Raw genomic sequence first — 18,429 nt, 5'->3', positions numbered from 1 at the left:
GTCACCCCTTGTAGATTTCTGATGGTAAAGCAGTACTTACAATCAAGTTCCCAAAAAGCTAAGAATGTTGAGACTATACCATGTGTACTCTAATTGTGATGAAGGTGTACAGGATTCATTTGTCTTGTTAAGGAAAATTACACTTTTCTGTGTTTCAACATGTGGTGACAGAGTTGTGAGTACATTCCTGCCCTTTTAAAAAGGAATACTATATAAGCTGGCAAAATCCTTTTGCTATGTTTGTAGCTTTACCAGAATATTCTTTGACATGAGTACCTTAAGGGATAATTCTCAAGATTAAGAGGGCAAAGCTAAGTAGAAGTTGAGCCTGAAAAAACCAGCCACATATTTTGAAGGCAGTCCAATTGGCATTATGGATATTTGATGACAGTAATTTTACATATTCACATGTTGTATTAGTCCATTTTCACACTGCTATAAAGAATTGCCTGAGACTGAGTCATTTATAAAGAAAAAAAGGTTTCATTGACTCACAGTTCCACATGACTAGGGAGGCCTCTGGAAACTTTCAATCATGGCAGAAGGTTATGGGGAAGCAAGGCACATCTTAAATGGTGGTAGGAGAGAGACAGCAAGGGGGGAAGTGTCACACTTTAAAACCATCAACTCTCATGAGAACTCATTCACTATTGTGAGAACAGCATTGGGGAAACTACCCCCATGATCCAGTCACCTCTCACCAGGTCCCTCCCTTGACACATGGGGATTACAATTTGAATGATATTTGAGTGGGGACACAGAGCCAAACTATAATCACATGTATGCATTGTTGCTAATGGTAATTTATAACATTAGCTTCCATTTCCATTTTGAGTATTTCCTAGATATTATGTACATGTGCATTTATCATCTTTACTACTCATGGTAATCCTATTAGGTCTTATTAATCCCATTTTATTCATGAAGAAACCGAGGCTCAAAGAAGCTCAATTAATTGGCCAGGGAGAGACAGCTAGCAAGTGGTAAAATTGGGGCATAACCACAGATTGATCTCAATCAAAGTCTGAGCATAGCCCATTATAGTCTGATGCCTCATTTCATCCTTCATCTCTAAATTTCCATTTGAGCTTCCTTAAGGGGATTCATTAGGCTTAAAAGGAAATAATGAATATATTCCCAGGACCTAAAATTTTATGGAGAACTTGCAGAACTTTGAGAATTCCTCTGCAGATTCTTGGGGTTCCTAATTAAGAAACTTGGGTCTGGGGCATCAGTTGACAGCCTGGCAGGCATTGGAGTCAGAGGTACCAACTGCAGTCTTACCTCTGCTACATGGCAGCTGGGGGCCATGACAATAGATCACCATTCAGCCAATTCTCTTCATTCTCCCAAATGGAGAATTGCTGCCATCTCTCCCTCAATTTTTTGTAAGGATTATATTTGAAAAGGCACGTACAATGCAGTCTGGAGAACATGGCAAGATAAATGCTTTAAAGGCAATAAAGTGTTGTCAACATTAGATTGCACCAAAGTGTGTTAACATGAGGTAATGTTCATATGTGTAAAGTTCTTCGAACAGTGTCTACCATACTCCAAGTATAATATGTTTACTAAATTTTAAAAATATAATTTTTACCTACATAAAAGTTGGGGAAAAACAAAGCTTATGCAGATTTTGAATAGGGAATCGGTTGATAGTTTTGTGATTGTAATTAGTAAAGAAAGTAGAGCTCTCAGAAGGGCATTATCCTTGTGAAATTTTTAAAAAGTATATATGGGGAGTTACTGTGCTGCAGAATAGAAAATGCAAGGCTAATAGCATGACATATTAGCAGCTTTCTTCTGCAATGAGTAAGGATATGCTAAGGAAAGTATTTAGGTTATACCACCTCGCTTTTCTTTATTTTTTTTTTTTATTTTTCGGGGGGAATGGAGCCTTGGTCCGTCACCCAGGCTGGAGTGCAGTGGCATGATATCAGCTCACTGCAACCTTCGTCTCCCAGGTTCAAGCGATTCTCCTGCCTCAGCCTCCCAAGTAGCTGGGACTACAGTCATGCACCACCATGCCCAACTAATTTTTCTTTTCTTTTCTTTTCTTCTTCTTTTTTTTTTTTTTTTTGTATTTTTAGTAGAGACAGGGTTTCACCATGTTAGCCAGGATGGTCTCAATCTCTTCACCTCCTGATCCGCCCACCTCAGCCTCCCAAAGCGCTGGGATTACAGGCATGAGCCACTGTGTCTGGCCCTCACTTTTCATACATTTCTCAGTTTTTAATGTCTGTGATGAATATTAATTAGAATAACTCCTATTCTTCAAAAATCTGTCTCCAAAAATCTGTTTTTATGTATACTTTACCCATTGGTTTGACGTTTCAATTTCTAGGCAACAAAGTTTTTTTAAAAAGAATTTTATATTGAATGCTAAACACATGTAATTTAAATTGTATGAAAACTGACCCCAACTCCCTTTTCTGTGATGTACTTTATGGGACTTTGTCTTAGCCTGGCCCTTTACTGTGTAACTTGAGCCTGGGTTATGCTGACTTCAAGCCCACATTGTTTTCATGTATTATGATACCACAAATAAATGAACAAATGATAATGTTTAGTATTATAGATTTTTTTGTATTATCAAAGCAGGACTTTCGTCCTGTGTCTTATTTGGCTTACCTTCTTTCTAATCCAAAAATATTATTAATGGGAGCTCATTTTGCAGCAAATGTTGGGAGGCATGGCTGTCTCTCTCCTCTCTCCCTCCCGTTCACCCTCACTCATACACATACACAATTGAAACTAACAATGCTATGGATGAAGACTGGATCAAATGATAACCAAATCAAGGGGTAGGGTACCAGTGAGGGAATGAGGCCGTTGGGATGTGGTCAGCAGTACACAATGGCACCTTCCTTTTAAAATTTTAGCTTCCCAGAAGAACATCAGCAGTATTGCTGTAATGAGTCCAGATCTTGGCCCATTTTATCGATTGGGTCATCTGTAATTTCTTGATCCGAGTTCTCTGAGCTGACAGAGGAGACTCCTTGCATCTTGGTATATCAGGATACATCCTTGGAACATTCTCTCTGTTGACTGGACTTGGAGCTAGACAAAGGACAAGAGCTAGAGCCTGGGACACATTCCAGGGCAACTTAGGTTATACTTGGCCAGAGTTAGTTATTTCCTTCTCACTGCATTTAGCTGAGTGACTGGGTGCATATGGGTGAGCCACCATGCTTATAAAAGTGTGTTTTGGAGATACCCAATAATAATATTAGAGAGAGTATACATGGGCTATATCATGGTCTTATCAGATTCAAGCTAATACATGTTTTATTTTGTTTTGTTGTTTGTTTTAACAGAATGAAGTCCCTGAGGTGAAGAAAGAGGAGACTTTGCTGGATCTGGACTTTGATCCTTTCAAGCCCGAGGTGACACCTGCAGGTTCTGCTGGAGTGACCCACTCACCCATGTCTCAGGTATCAGGTGCTTTTTGGATGTTTGGAGATATTTCATAAACCTCAATAAGCTCAGTGTGGTAACCAATGATCCCTATACCTTTCATGACTACTATCTATTTTTATTTTTGGTTGACAGATATTTCCTAATAGGAAAGAGGGGTAGAAAGGGGACCTTATCTATATCAGTTATTCTAAGCCTCCCATGCCATCAGCTTTCTCTACCCATAGAGCTGGCATAACCATACATTCCTGTTTTCTCCCCCAGAGTAATTGTTACCAGTGCCCACGTTGCACTCAGAACTGTTCAGGTTTACAGGATACATTTTATGGTTTCCCTGGATGAAGCTCTTTCTTTTGGTTTTGGGTTTACTCTTCTTGCTCTTTTCTCTACTTCCCTTCCTCATACTTTGCAAGTTAAAGTGTGTTTGCAATGACCATGAAAGCACGGGCCAGCAGAAGCCGTTTTCAGTGTTGATAGTTCTGAACTTGATGATGCTGTGTTCATCCTCCCCATTGAAGAAGCTCCCCTCCTGTGATCATGGTTATGGTTTGATGGAGAGTCGCCTTGCTTCCCCAAGCCTTTTTGCTCACCACTCCCTCACACTCCATATTTCTTCCTTTCTTATAGTTACTATCATTACATTCTCTGTCAGAGGATACTGGTGGTAGGTGCCATAATGACCTGTGGGTAGGTCCTCTGAAATATAGTTAGTTTACAACTGTCTATGCTAATAGAAGGAAGTTCACTCAAAATTTGACAAAACAAATTGTTTATATAAGTACTTTGCATATGGTTGGAGCCCCACATATGAATTTAGGCAAATCCAAAGTTGCTAGAGAATGCTTCAAATGAATTAGTGCAAGAATATTGTAACATTCAACCTAGGAATTAAGACCTAGCTTGATTCCCTGGCCTTGAAGCCTTCTTGGTATATCACAGTAAACTGCTAGGGAATAAATGGCTCAATATGAACCTTAATAAATAAGGATTATGTCTATTCCATGCTTTATTCTAGAATGTGATTGGGCTTCTAAAGGCTTTCCTGTTGTGCAATATGAACAATAAATGTCCAAGGTGTTAATAAAGTAAGAAATTAATAGTCTAAACACTAGCCTTAAAGATGCTTTGCAAAAAAAAAAATGGGTCTCTTAGGTGAAAGTTCCAGGAAGCCTCCTGTATTAACTCTCTTCTAGAAGATTCATGATGTGCATTAGAATATTAAAGGATGAGAAGTTCTGCAATTAAAAAAAACTGTTTATATTTGTTTCACTTAGAGTTTCCCAAATTTGTTTGACCACAGAAATCTATGTTAACTACACTTTTCTTAATATTCATTGGAATGTTCTCTAAAACAATATTTTGAGAAATGCTAAAGTATTGTCAGCAAGTTTGAGGGTTCCACCTTGGTGACCAAGAAAAGTACAAAGTGAATGTACATATAATTGAGTATACTTCCTTCTCAGAGATCTCTCATTATATAGACAGCCTGCAGAATTCACAGAATTTCCTCTGCCTTACTCTCCATGCTTCTTTTTTTTTTTTTTTCCTTTGAGATTGAGTCTTACTCTGTTGCCCAGGCTGGAGTGCAGTGGTGCGATCTTGACTCATTGCAAGCTTCACCTCCCTGGTTCACGCCATTCTCCTGCCTCAGCCTCCCGAGTAGTTGGGACTACAGGCGCCCGCCACCACGCCTGGCTAATTTTTTGTATTTTTAGTAGAGACGGGGTTTCACCATGTTTGCCAGGATGGTCTCGATCTCCTGACCTCGTGATCCGCCCGCCTCAGCCTCCCAAAGTGCTGGGATTACAGGCGTGAGCCACCATGCCCGGCCCATGCTTCATTTCTTTTGTGGCAGATGCAAAGTTTCTGCAGTGGATGCTGGAATGATTAGTGGGTGAGATTTCATAGCATTTCTGTCTACAAGTTTGAATCAGGAGAGAAACCTCTTTTATGTTAATTCATGATTACATTAATCCATAAATCATGAAACTGTGTGTGGCCTTATGACTAAGAGATTCTTCAAAATTAAACAAAAATGACCTTGGTTTAATCTTCAAAATCTTAGTTCTGAAGGACATATATCACCGCAGTGAGGGCAAGCTGTGTGTGTCCCTGTGCTCTTCCTCAGGGCCAGGTAATAAAACCCTCTAGCCTCCTGGTGGCCATAACTGAGTCATTACACTGTAGTTGTCCTGCAGTCCAGCTTTGATCATACCTCTCCTCTTTTGCTAAGAACAAAAGTCTTGACTGAATGACAAAAAAAGCATAGCACTGTTAGGTCTCTCTGGTTTCTTTCCTCTTCACTCAAAATGACCTCCTTTACCCATCACCTGACCCCATGTTTTCAAGTGGTGTTCTTGCTGCTAGCAGAACACCTCATCTTGTGATCTCTGCAGTATCTGTGCACACTAACGCATCCTTTCATGATCCTGAGGACTGATAAACATGACATTTCATATTTCCTGCCTTCCTTTTAAGGAAAATAACTGCTGATGTGTGCATTATACAGAGACATGCACTAGCTTTTATGATCTTTGATTCTTAAGGGGCTATGAAGCAATGAAATGAGAATCATCTAGATAATCAGAAAACATATATTAGATCCATGTACAAAAAACTGTGGCTTTCCATGGAGCTGTTCTCTCCTGTCTTAGTCATCCTACGAGAAAATGCTAAGCAAGAGACCAGGCAGGCTGCATGGAGATGCAAGGCAGGCCATGCAGAGCGGTTAGAATGGGACCCAACCAGGTGGGTGGGTATCAGAACCACAGGGCCCGCTTTCTATAATACGGAGCCCCAATGAGGCCTCTGCAATCTCAACCGAAAACCATCATATTTTTAAGGTGGCAATGCCAGGCTCTCTAGTTTGCTGTTGACATTTAGTAGTTCAAAATAAGTGCATAAACGTGGATCCATTCTAGTCACAAAGACATGGGCATAATGGGATGTGGCTTTAGCAGCAATTCTCAATCCTAAAGGAAATAAGAAAGAGAAGTCTTCCCTGCTCCCTTCACCCATAGTGGAAGCCATTTGAACCATCTGGCCTCACTCCCCGGGATTCATAAGCTTTATAATTAAAATACCAGTAGTAAGTGTAATTCATTCATGTCTTAGCGGGTACTCTGCCAATTTGTATGATTACCAATTCATTGAGCAGTGTGTTATCATCTAATTTAACATATTGAAGAACTATTTTTCTGGGGCTCATTTACCGTCAAGCTGGTCATCCTATATCCTCTTGAATGAGATGGGAAGGAAATAGCATTAGCAGTGATTAGGGCCTGCATTTCCTCAAAGATGTGACAAGCTCTAAAATTTGGACACCTTGTTTACTTCATTTTAATGAGGTGTGTGTATGTGTGTGTGTGTGTGTGTGTGTGTGTGTGTATTAAAATAACCTCATTTGTGTTTCAAATATAGTTTTCTACTCACATAGTGAAAGTTGAGATTGATTAGACCTGTGCTATCCAAAGCTAAGTGCCATTTAAGCTTATATTAAGTATAATACAATTATGTAAAATTTAAAATGTGGTTTTGTTACCCTAGCACATTTCAAGTGCTCAATAGCCACATGTGACTGGTGGCTACCATACTGGATAAGCACAGATATGGATCATTTCCTTCACCAAAAAAAGTTCCATTGAACAGTACTGTACAAAATGCTTAAAAATGCTTATGATTTCAAGAACTTTTGTCACCTCAGCATTTTTTTATGTTTTAGATTTGTATAACTAACAGTATTTTTGTTTATTTGCTTTCAGACATTGCCCTGGGACCTATGGACGGTAAGCCACTAATAACTCTGTTTTTTCATGTATCTTGATCCCCAGAAATTTGGAAACCTTGTTATATTTTATTTCATTTGCAACAGAAAGAAGACTCATACATTTAATGATGATATAGTCCCCTAGAATGATCATTAGGCCACTGAAAGTCTTGAGCATTATCAGAACTGGAAGATGATGGTGAAGGAAGAGTACAGTGGACCAGACTCCTGGGTGAATAATGGTCAATAATTTGAATAATGGTCAAGAGTTTGGCCCTTTGTTTCTCTTTCTGTGGTGGTTGGTGGCAAAAGGAGCTGTTGCAGTGAAGGACACACACACTTAAATAGAAGACAAGGAAAGTGTGAATGAGAAAATGGAAGAGATGGGCTACTTGGCACATGGAACCATTTTTTTAAAAAGTGATTGTATTCAATGAATCTTGGGTTAATAAGAACTTGAGTTTTAGAGCCAGATAGCCCTGGATTTTAGTCCAAACTCTACTACTCATAACCTTGAGACTTTGAGCAATTTCTTTTTTTTTTTAAGACGGAATCTCGCTGTTTCACTGAGTGCTGGAGCACAATGGCACTGTCTCGGCTCACTGCAAGCTCCGCCTCCCGAGTTCACACCCTTCTCCTGCCTCAGCCTCCCAAGTAGCTGGGAGTACAGGCGCCCGCCACCACGCCCAGCTAATTTTTGTATTTTTAGTAGAGATGGGGTTTCACCGTGTTAGCCAGGATGGTCTCGATCTGCTGACCTTGTGATCCGCCCGCCTCGGCCTCCCAAAGTGCTGGGATTACAGGCGTGAGCCACTGCGGCCAGCCTGAGCAATTTCTAAAACTCTCTAAGCATCATTTTTTTCTCATTTATAAAATAAGGGTAACGATGCCTACCTCAGAAGGTTGTGTGAGGTTTAAATAAGATAATTGTAGAGTATGTAGCATGGTGTCTGGTGTGTATCAATAAAAGGTAGATGTTATTACTGATGTTTTTTCAGCTAATCTGATGTGTAAGGATAACTACTCCATAATTTAGACTTGGGAAAGTGTCACAAACAGAGCTTTGTGGTGGTCTCATTGGTGCTGTGAAATTAGGTGATTGGTCACACACCTCTTCAGCCTCATATCCCTTGGAGCAGGGTCTTTGTTTTAGAAAAGCCCTGGTGATGTGGTCTTAAGAACTCAACTTAAGTTGTATGTTTTCTTCTTTTATTGTGAGGCAGAAAAAGGAAAGTTCGATAGATCTAGCTATTCATGGGCAATGCCACTTCTGAATTGACATTGCCACCTTCTTTCTCCCTTCAAAACAAAAAGATGTCTGTCCCTTCCTTCTGCAGTTGCAGGGCTCATACTGCACTCTTTAAGATCCTTGGAGCATCAAGGGAAGTGCTCAAGAAGAGAGATTAAAAATGTCTATTGAAACCACCAATGACTAAGTTATATCTTTTCTAGTGAAAAGTTTTACTCATATATTCACAAAAAGGCATGCATGGATTGATGTTCGAGTCATTTGAATTCTAACCTCAACTCTGTGTTAATTTCCTTGGAGATTAAAAAGACAATGCTATTTTTTGTTATTCCAATATTTTATATCTTTAGTGGAACTGTAACACATTTTCCTTCCCTAGCTGGGAGGGTATGGAGAGGGTGAAGGTATCGTCTAAAAAGAGCTTTTGAACATTTCAGAGGACAAACTTGCTAGGAATGGTAGCGATATCAAAATGCAAAACAACAGCTTTCTGAACATAATTGCTCACAGCTATTAATCTTCTCAACTTTGCAAGATTTTTTCATTATGTGGAGAAAATGGCTGCTAATTTGGGGGAATGACATCAAGAGAACTCTGCAGGCAGTCAGACTGGTTAATATCAGACCATTCTCCATCTAAACACCCATCTCAAAGACAGAGCCAAGTATAGGATGAGTTTGGGGAATATTTTCTTCTGATACTGTGTCAAAGTGTGTGCTACTGTGTAATTTCTTGACCTCTAGTGCTTGATCTTATTCCGATGTTCTCAAACTCGCTTATGTGTTTGAAACTTAGCATTTCAGAGTCTGCTAAAGCAGAAGTCATATACTAGCCATAAAACATCCTTGCTGATGCTAGAAAGTGAAAGAGGCTTTCTTTGTGTTTCAGTTGTGCCTTTTCTATGGTGGTCTTAAACAATTTTGGAACAAAAATCATTCCTATCACAAAACAAGTTGTAAAATTTGTTCCTAAACCAGTAAAAGCTATAGCCTTCAGCAGAATGTTGACTCTAGACAGCATAGGATTTTATTGTGTTAGTGAATTTTCTTCTCTCGCCTTATTGTTACTATTTTCTTTACCCATACAGACAAGCACTGATTTGGTACAGCCGGTAGGTAAATATCCAGAACATTCTGGATTTTTTTGGTATTTGATATGCATTACATACATAGTATATTTTCTAGAATGAACTGTTTCCCCATGGCATTGCTAGTCATGGATTTAAACCTTAAGCCAATGAATGTAATCACTTTCCAGTTTGGTTTTACTGGTGCTACTCGCCTGAAGAGCTTTGTGTTTCTCATCAAATCTTACCATGTTCTGTTTCATCTTTTGTTTTTGTTTTTTTTCCTTTGCTCTTCTGCATACTTTAAAGACTGACTCTTCAGAAAGTCTTTCCTTGTGTAACCTGATCATGGAGGAAACTCCAGACAGTGGGTTGGCCGAAGAAATTCAAAGATCTCAAAATGATATAGGTGCATTTACTTGGGGCCCTGACGCTAGTACAGACAGGGTCAGCCAAGAAATTACCTCAGGTGGGTTTGGAGAAGACTCTGCATGTCCCTCCGAAACAGAGCAAGACATAAGATTATCCACCAGCCTGCTTTCGTCTGCTGACTGGCCCAATGTAGCTGAAGAGAGTGAGCATGCCCCGGGGCCAGCCTTTCCAGGTGGAAATGAACAACTGCCCCCAAAGCCTGCGCCGGAGGCTGGAGTTGCCATTGCTGCTTGTGTGGAGATGGAGCAGCTGTATGACCCACTTGACTCAGACATGCCAGCCATGGACACAGCTGGCCTGTTCAAAGAAAGTCATGAAGATATGAAGAAGTCAGATGAAGAGGAAGAGAAACAGAAGATAGAAGATTCTCTGTGGTCAGGTGTGGAGGCGTGTCAAAAGGTAGACACTGGAGCTATTGATATCAAGACACTAGAAGGTACAGAGGAATTTGAAGAGAAAGCATGTGAAAGGACAGGAAACAGAGTGGTAGAACTTCTTAATACCATAGGAAAGGAAGACCATAAGACCTTAAAAATTAATGAAGTGGAAACTAGAAAAGATCTAAGAGCAGGGTATAAGGAAAGTACAAACACCAATGAAAATTATTTTGAGAAAACTGACCTATTAGAAAAGGACATGGAAGGAGGAGATATGGCAAAAGAACTTAGTGACAGAGACCAAGGTCTACATGATGGAATTCAAAAGGTAATCAATAATTGTGGAATGATAGAAGGCTTTGGAGCCAAACCTGCCAATCACCCAGATATCTTGAATCCATCTCTCCAGACCTACTCTGTATCTAATATTGAAGATGGCAGCCCTGAGGGATGGGATTTGACTAGAAAAGACATAAAGAAAAATGCAATAGACACTCCCAACCATGATATGATATTTTACCCAGCACAAGACAGTACAGATGCTGAAGAAATTCAGTGTGAGACTGTGTTAAATGCTCTTGTAGGTGACAGGGATAAAAATCAGGCTGTTTTATCAATAAAACTTGAAGTAGAAGCTCAGTCTAGGACTGACCTTAATTATTCTCTGGGAAGAGATGCAAACAGAAGAGATTTATGTTCATGTAAGGCAGAAAGTTCACTAATAGAAGGGTCTGAAAGAACAGTAACTGAGAACCGTAGTCATACTGTTAACTTGCCAAGAATTGCAGAGATAGACTCTTGGGGAACAGATCCAGGTCAAATCTGGCAGCCAAGCTTGGATTCAGCAATGAATAATTTGGATATAACAGGATTCTCTGGTATACCAGATGGCCAAGCAAGTGGATTTGCCAGTTGTCTGGATTCTATTAACCACTGGCCTATCAGAGATACAGAAGGCTTAGATAATAGCTGGACACATTTAGATGTAGTTGAGCACAAGGAAGAACTGAAGGTGGACTTACTAGCAGGTGATTGTAGGGAACAAGCCATTGCTAGCTGCTGGGAACAAAGCCAGGAGATAGCAAGACCATTGATTTTGGGGACCTCCTGGAATGCTAGCACTGAGAGTTCTGCTAGTTCCCGAGACCAGGACATCAACAACTCAGATTTATCTGAAGATGAAATTGCTAACCAGAGATATGGATTGTTGTACCAAGAAATAGAGGCTGACAAAGATGAGGTACTTACCCTGGTCTGTAGCATAGACTAGCCAAAGACTTCTGTAGGTTCTGTTTTTCCTCATGTCTGTCACCTACTTCATTATCCATCACTATCTTCTGGGAGGCCTGATCTCTCTAACAGATTGTCATGTACTTCTTGAAATCTGTGCAAACCAAACACAAATAGGTTGACCAAAAAAAAAAAAAAGCAGCAGCATCAACAACAACAAAAAGAACCCAACAACATAGACACATACACACAAAGCAGAATGATTGTGTTGGGAATTAATGACAGTCTATGTTACCATCTCATTTTCTGAGTTTATTCTCCCTACTTTCACTTTTAGTATGCAGGTACTAAAAATGTGCTAAACCAAGAGCAGCACAGACTAATTTACTGTTCCTGAAGTGGTTCCGCTCCAAAAAGAACACACGAAATGTTTCAACCCAGGGCCACTGAAACTGTAAAATATCATGATTGCTGTTCATCAAAATGATGCATTGTAGAAACACTGGAAAAGTTTCTTCCAGATTCTGTCAATGGCCTGAAAAACAAGCAATTTAACTCCTAATGGCCCTTTTCTGGAATCATCTTCTCATTATAGAGAAAGTGGGTTTTGGTTGGCACCAAGCAATAATGCAGCAGCAATAATTGTAAAATTAACCTTTCTTTTTTTTGTCAGCCTATTTAAAATCATACAGTGTGGCCTTTGCATTTCCTAAGTTCTTTCATGCACAGCAACCTTTTGTATTATTTTAAAACTTGTGATAGTCTTTACTTTCCAACTTGTCTAATGGATATTTACTGGTCCTACAAAAATGATAACGAAAAATAATAACACAATCTGATTTTTGTTTCTGTTTAGGCTTCTGGTGGTTCATTTAATGGATTCACACAGGTAAGGAATCTATTTTCTTGCAGGATCCATCTGCTGAGAATGATGCACATTTTTTTCAATGTGGTTTGGTTCTCTGTGCCACTAGTATAGCATAATGATTAAGAATATCAGCACAAAATTGGACCCCACTACTTACAGACTGAGTAATGGAAACAGAATAGTAGCAACATTGTATGATTATTTGAAGATTAAATGAGATATGCAACAGAGTGTTTAGCCCACACACTAAGTTCTCCCTGACTTTAGTTTAGCTTTTATTAATATGATTAGCTATACCATGGGCTTCTACCTTCTACCGATTCCTCTACTAGAAATTAGAAGTTGTTCTGATCTGAGAGATCCACTGGATTCAGCTGTTCTAAAGAAGAGCTAGGATTGTTTTGAACTAATGAGATGGATCTTTAGAAAATGTGAGAGGGTTTTAGGAGCTTCCTTCTAGAGATTCCTATAGGAGCCACACTGCACAGAGCCTTACCTCTTCAGCAGTTCTCCAGGAAGGAGCTGTTGGAAGATCAGAAACCATATGCTGGTTGTGTCCAATAAGGCAGTATTTTTCTTGAGAGTCTGTGAAAGAGAAACCACAAGATGAACTGTCCCATTAGGACAGTGTATGTGTATGTCCCAACAGGTAGGCAGGTGTAACCTGTGTAAAAGGCCGGCCACATGGCTCTCAGGCTCCTGGATCAGTTCTGACAACCTCTTCAATGGAGACCTCAAACAGGCTTGTCTGTGATGCCTGCTTTGTCTCAGAATGTCAGACATGCACAGTTTCTAATAATTTAGCATTTAGAATTCTCTAAATACATATTCATAATATATTCATAAATAGAATTCTGTATTTAAAGGTTTCATTATTTTCCCATGTTACCTGTAAAAAGATAAAAACCCACTGATATTCCCACATCCAAATACAGATACACACAAATACAAAGAGAGACGTTAATGCATCTCTTCCATCTTCAGAAAATTCCTTTGAAAGGTTATGATAGGCTCTGTCATCAATTTCTCATTCTTTTCAGGTTTGTATTTCCATCAGAGTTATTAATGCACATAATTTTAAAAGTAACAACTTTTATAAGGGCTTTTATTTTAAAACTTCAGACCATCATACACTCCCTTCATTTCCTGTTTCTTAGAGGTAAATAGTTTCACTTCCTTCAACAAATTCTCTGTTTCCGCCCTATATGTGTGCATGGGTTTCTTATAATGCTGCTTCTTGATTTCTAAAGTATTATCTATTGACTCATCTCTCTGGAAGGTGAAGACTTAAAGTATTTGCCACCTCCTACCCACCCAATTCGCCCCCTCTTCTGCTTCCTGCCCTTCCTCTGATAGAGTTCCATCAAAGCCATCCAGGCAATCTGTGGTAATGTAATAGTGATGAAAATGCTATTAACAGCCAAGTCATGAATTTCACATTTTGTTTCATGCCAATTTTTTGTTTTCCTTTGTGGTAATAATTATGGGTCTAATTTATTTGCCTTTTGATTGATATGCTTAGTTTTCTAGGTACTTATCACATACTCAACCCCATACTCTGTAGTTATACAAATCTCCTATTTTGCTGAAAACACTAGACATTCAATCAGTTTCATCTTCTTGAAGAAACTGCCTATCTGTCCTCCTCTTCTGGGCTGCTGTGGTCTGAACTGGGTACTCTATGACTGTGACTTGCTGTAGAGCTGTTCTCACTGGCTCTTCCATCCTTTTGGTCATGGGGACTGCCTTCACCTCTCTTTCCTGTCCTTCCACTGTTTTCTGATGCAAGTTTCCTCATTTGTGGTTTAATCATTCATTTGGGTGGAGCACAACCTCCAGTAGCTTTCTGAAAAAAGTGTATACACGGAAGGTGTATATTTGTGACCTTACACATCTGAACATGTCCTACGTATATATTCATATACTGGACTGCTAGTTTGGGTATTATATTCGAAGCTGTAAATCATTTTCCCTTATAATTTTAAAGCCATCGCTCCACTCAATCCTACCACCTAGTGTTGCCTTCAAGAAACTGTCATTTTGATTCTTGATATTTTGTAAGAAACCTGCTTCCTCTCCTCATTCTTTCTCTCTATCTCCCTCCTCCTACCTCTTTCATCTTCCTTTTCTCTCTTTCTCTCTGGAACTTTGTAGCATCTTCTTTTTGCTTCAGTGTTTCTGAAATGTTTCAATGATGGGCTATGGTCTGAGTCTCTTTTCATCCACTGTATAAGCCTTTTTAATCTCAAAATTTATGGGTTTTGGTTTGGGAGAATTTTAAAAAAATATTTCATGGCTTTATATTTTTTTCCTTTGTTCTCTCATTCCATAACACTTCTATTTTTCATATTTTAACTTCCTGACTAGTATTCTATTATTTTTTCTTTGCTGTTTCCTTTTCTCTGTTGTCTTTCTCTACTTTCTCTGCCAACTATTCTAACAGGTTTTTCACTCCTATAATTTTTTCAATTTCCAATAACTCTTTTTGTTTACTGCATATTTATTTTCCAATAGCATCTTCTTCTTGTGTCATGAATGATTCTCTTCCATTATATCTCTGAAGGTATTAATAATCATTTTTGAATTATTTTTGCAAAATCTTTGTTTCTTCCTCTTGCTTAACCCTTTCTATTCCATCTCTCTTTTATATTTGAGACTTCTCAAATGTTTGGTGATCTTGACTGAATATTCATATTTAAAAGTGGGATGCTGAAAAGCTGACTGGAACCTTGTACAGGTAGATAGAGTTCATTGACTGTGGGCATTGTTGCAGGACTTTCTGGCTTATCTTTTCTGTTGGGGAGCCACTGAAGTCAGATTCTTTAGGCATTTTTTTTTCCTTTGGGCTGGCCAGATTTCCCAGGGAAGATTTATTTTGTCTCCTGTCTGTGAAGTTCAAGTCCGACTACTAGTGTAATGGAGGTGATTGGGGAAAAAATGGGAGCAGAATGACGAGAGAGGGGTGCATGGTCTCAATATTTATTATGTAAGTACTCAGTGCTTCTACCTTCCTGATGTGCCTGTGTGTTCCCCAGTCCAGGGACCCTGTTTCAGCCTCTATATAATTAATCTCAAGTCTTCTGCTAGGGTAAGCAAGGATGTTGCTTGGTGTTCTTAGTAGGTAAGAATATCTTGAGGTCTGATGACTTTGTAATAGACTTTTACTATTCTTCTGTTGTTACCACCACCCTCACTCCTGTTTCCTATGGCTCTTTATGCTTCTAATTTTTCACCACTGGGAGTTCTAAGGAACAAATCGGACTGATTTGCAGCATTTCTAGCATCACCTTAGGATACAGATTCTTTGATCTACCAAGTTACTACTCTTTCATCTGCTTTCCAATTTCAACATTTTGTTGATTATATCTTTCTTCTCATTCTTTTCATTCTTATAGGTTTATGCCTTAAAAATCCCTTTATTGTTGTTTAGTTTGGATTCAGGAGGTAACAGAGGCAACTGCATGTGTTCAAAACACCATCTTCAACCAAAAGGCACTGGCTCATCTTTTCTGTTAGGCATCCCCTGATGTCAATTTCTTCAGGCATTTTGTTTTTTTCCTTGAGCTGGCAGATTTCCCAGGAAAGACACCTGGGTCTCCTGTTTGGAGGGTGCAAGCCTGGCTACCAGTGTAATGAGAGATGAAGGTTCCTTTAGAGATCACTTTTCCTTTAGATTTCCTCCAGCTTGATTTGTTTAGGTCAATGAACATATTTTATGAAATGTTAACATATGGTTCATACATAACCCATAGAAGGAACACTTAAGTAATATAGTGAGATTGAATTCACAACATTTAAAAAGTTTAAATTTTGGAGCTTCAACCACTAACTTCTGATTTGATATCAACGGCCAGAAGAGAAGCTGTGGACTAAAGATGCCCCTGAAGCCAGTGGCCTTTGTTTAATGACTCTCATAGTATTCTGCTAGCAGAGACTTATATTTAGAATAACTATTATTAAAACTTACTTTTGCATGTTTTGACTTAATGATTTAAAATAAAAGGGGACTTGAACATGTTTAAAATAATATTTATTAAGCCAGGCATGGTGGCTCCCACCTGTAATCCTAGCACTCTGGGAGGCCAAGCTCGGCAGTTTGCTTGAGCCCAGAAATTCGAGACCAGCTTGGGCAACATGATGAAACCCTGTCTATACAAAAAAATGCAAAAATTAGCCAGGCGTGGTGATGTGCGCCTGTACTTCTAGCTACTCAGGAGGCTGAGGTAGATCGCCTGAGCCCAGGGAGGTGGAGAATGCGGTGAGCATGATCATACCACTATACTCCAGCCTGGGGAACAGAGGAGACCCTTTCTCAAAAAGAAAATTAGATAGATAGAATGTCGATAAATAGATAGATGGATAGATAGATAGATAGATAGGCAGACACAATTGATGGTAGCTAATTTAAATATCTTTAAAAAACATCTTCTATTTTTATCCTTGATTTTTAGCCCCAGGATACTTCATTATTCACAATGCAGACAGACCAGAGTATGATCTGCAACTTGGTAAGTTGATTTGGGTTTGTGCTCTCAGGAAGTTGTTAGTTATCACTGAATGTTCTAAAGCTGATCATTCTAGGCTGTCTAGAGTTTGAATATCCAGAATGTGGCTTCTGGATCCTGTACTTTTCTAGAAAACAGGAGAGAATGTGTCTGTAAAACCTCAGTGTGACTTTGTATTTGGTTATTTCTATTCACACAGGCACAGTCATTCCAGCAAAAACTAGTCTCCTAATTATGAACCCCAGCAGAACACAGTGAATCCATTAAAGACATGTATATTTCCATGTGAATATAACTTAAGTTCCAGTATTTAAAGTGAAATTGCCTCAAGAATTCATGCTTCAAAATAAATCCTTGTTTGTTTCTTGAACCTGAAACTACCCCATTTATCATCTCATCCCTCCACTTTGTGAGAGGTAGAAAGCAGTAATGCATAGTAGAGTTGTGATTCCTAATTTGATACCAAATGAGGAGAGAGAAAAGCTTAGTTAGGGGATGAGTAAGAAACAGAAATAGTTACTCCTGGCGTTAGAGGAGATTCTTAAAAGATCAGTGTTGCAGTTATGATGGGAAACATTTTTAGCAACAGCTTAAAGCTTACTAGTAAAGATGAATGAAGAGACCTTAAGAGATATCACTTTTGAGCATGTCATTGCTACACTTCAGAGGATTTGGGCTCTTTGAGGACTAGTTCATGAGGGTTATTTGTAGCACTATGGTTTTCTCATGAGAATAGTGCATACTTATCCCAGCTCCTGCCTTTCATATTGGATGCTTGGAATTGAGATTAAATAGAATGATTTCTTTTTTTATTATTTATTTTTTATTATACTTTAAGTTTTAGGGTACATGTGCACCTTGTGCAGGTTAGTTACATATGTATACATGTGCCATGCTGGTGCGCTGCACCCACTAACTCGTCATCTAGCATTAGGTATATCTCCCAATGCTATCCCTCCCCCCTCCCCCCTCCCCACCACAGTCCCCAGAGTATGATATTCCCCTTCCTGTGTCCATGTGATCTCATTGTTCAATTCCCACCTATGAGTGAGAATATGCGGTGTTTGGTTTTTTGTTCTTGCGATAGTTTACTGAGAATGATGGTTTCCAATTTCATCCATGTCCCTACAAAGGATATGAACTCATCATTTTTTATGGCTGCATAGTATTCCATGGTGTATATGTGCCACATTTTCTTAATCCAGTCTATCATTGTTGGACATTTGGGTTGGTTCCAAGTCTTTGCTATTGTGAATAATGCCGCAATAAACATACGTGTGCATGTGTCTTTATAGCAGCATGATTTATAGTCATTTGGGTATATACCCAGTAATGGGATGGCTGGGTCAAATGGTATTTCTAGTTCTAGATCCCTGAGGAATCGCCACACTGACTTCCACAATGGTTGAACTAGTTTACAGTCCCACCAACAGTGTAAAAGTGTTCCTATTTCTCCACATCCTCTCCAGCACCTGTTGTTTCCTGACTTTTTAATGATTGCCATTCTAACTGGGGTGAG

At 39.2% G+C, this 18,429-nt stretch overlaps 1 protein-coding gene across 3 annotated transcripts in view; it reads left to right on the top strand.

Moving 5' to 3' along the window:
- Positions 1–18,429, top strand: part of AMPH (amphiphysin) — a 253,080-nt gene that overhangs the window by 191,450 nt on the left and 43,201 nt on the right. For 2 of the 3 annotated variants that reach the window (XM_063815323.1, XM_063815322.1), the window contains exons 12-16: positions 3,318–3,434; positions 7,179–7,202; positions 9,520–9,543; positions 12,394–12,426; positions 16,857–16,913. In XM_063815323.1, the coding sequence (XP_063671393.1) occupies positions 3,318–3,434; positions 7,179–7,202; positions 9,520–9,543; positions 12,394–12,426; positions 16,857–16,913 (255 nt within the window). Of the gene's footprint in view, positions 1–3,317; positions 3,435–7,178; positions 7,203–9,519; positions 9,544–9,566; positions 11,548–12,393; positions 12,427–16,856; positions 16,914–18,429 lie in introns of those variants that run through there. The other variant, XM_063815321.1, reaches the window with a different exon arrangement.

This window comes from Pan troglodytes, chromosome 6 (genome assembly GCF_028858775.2).
Source record: "Pan troglodytes isolate AG18354 chromosome 6, NHGRI_mPanTro3-v2.0_pri, whole genome shotgun sequence".
Taxonomy (NCBI): domain Eukaryota; kingdom Metazoa; phylum Chordata; class Mammalia; order Primates; family Hominidae; genus Pan; species Pan troglodytes.
This window is presented reverse-complemented; position numbering and strand designations above follow the sequence as displayed.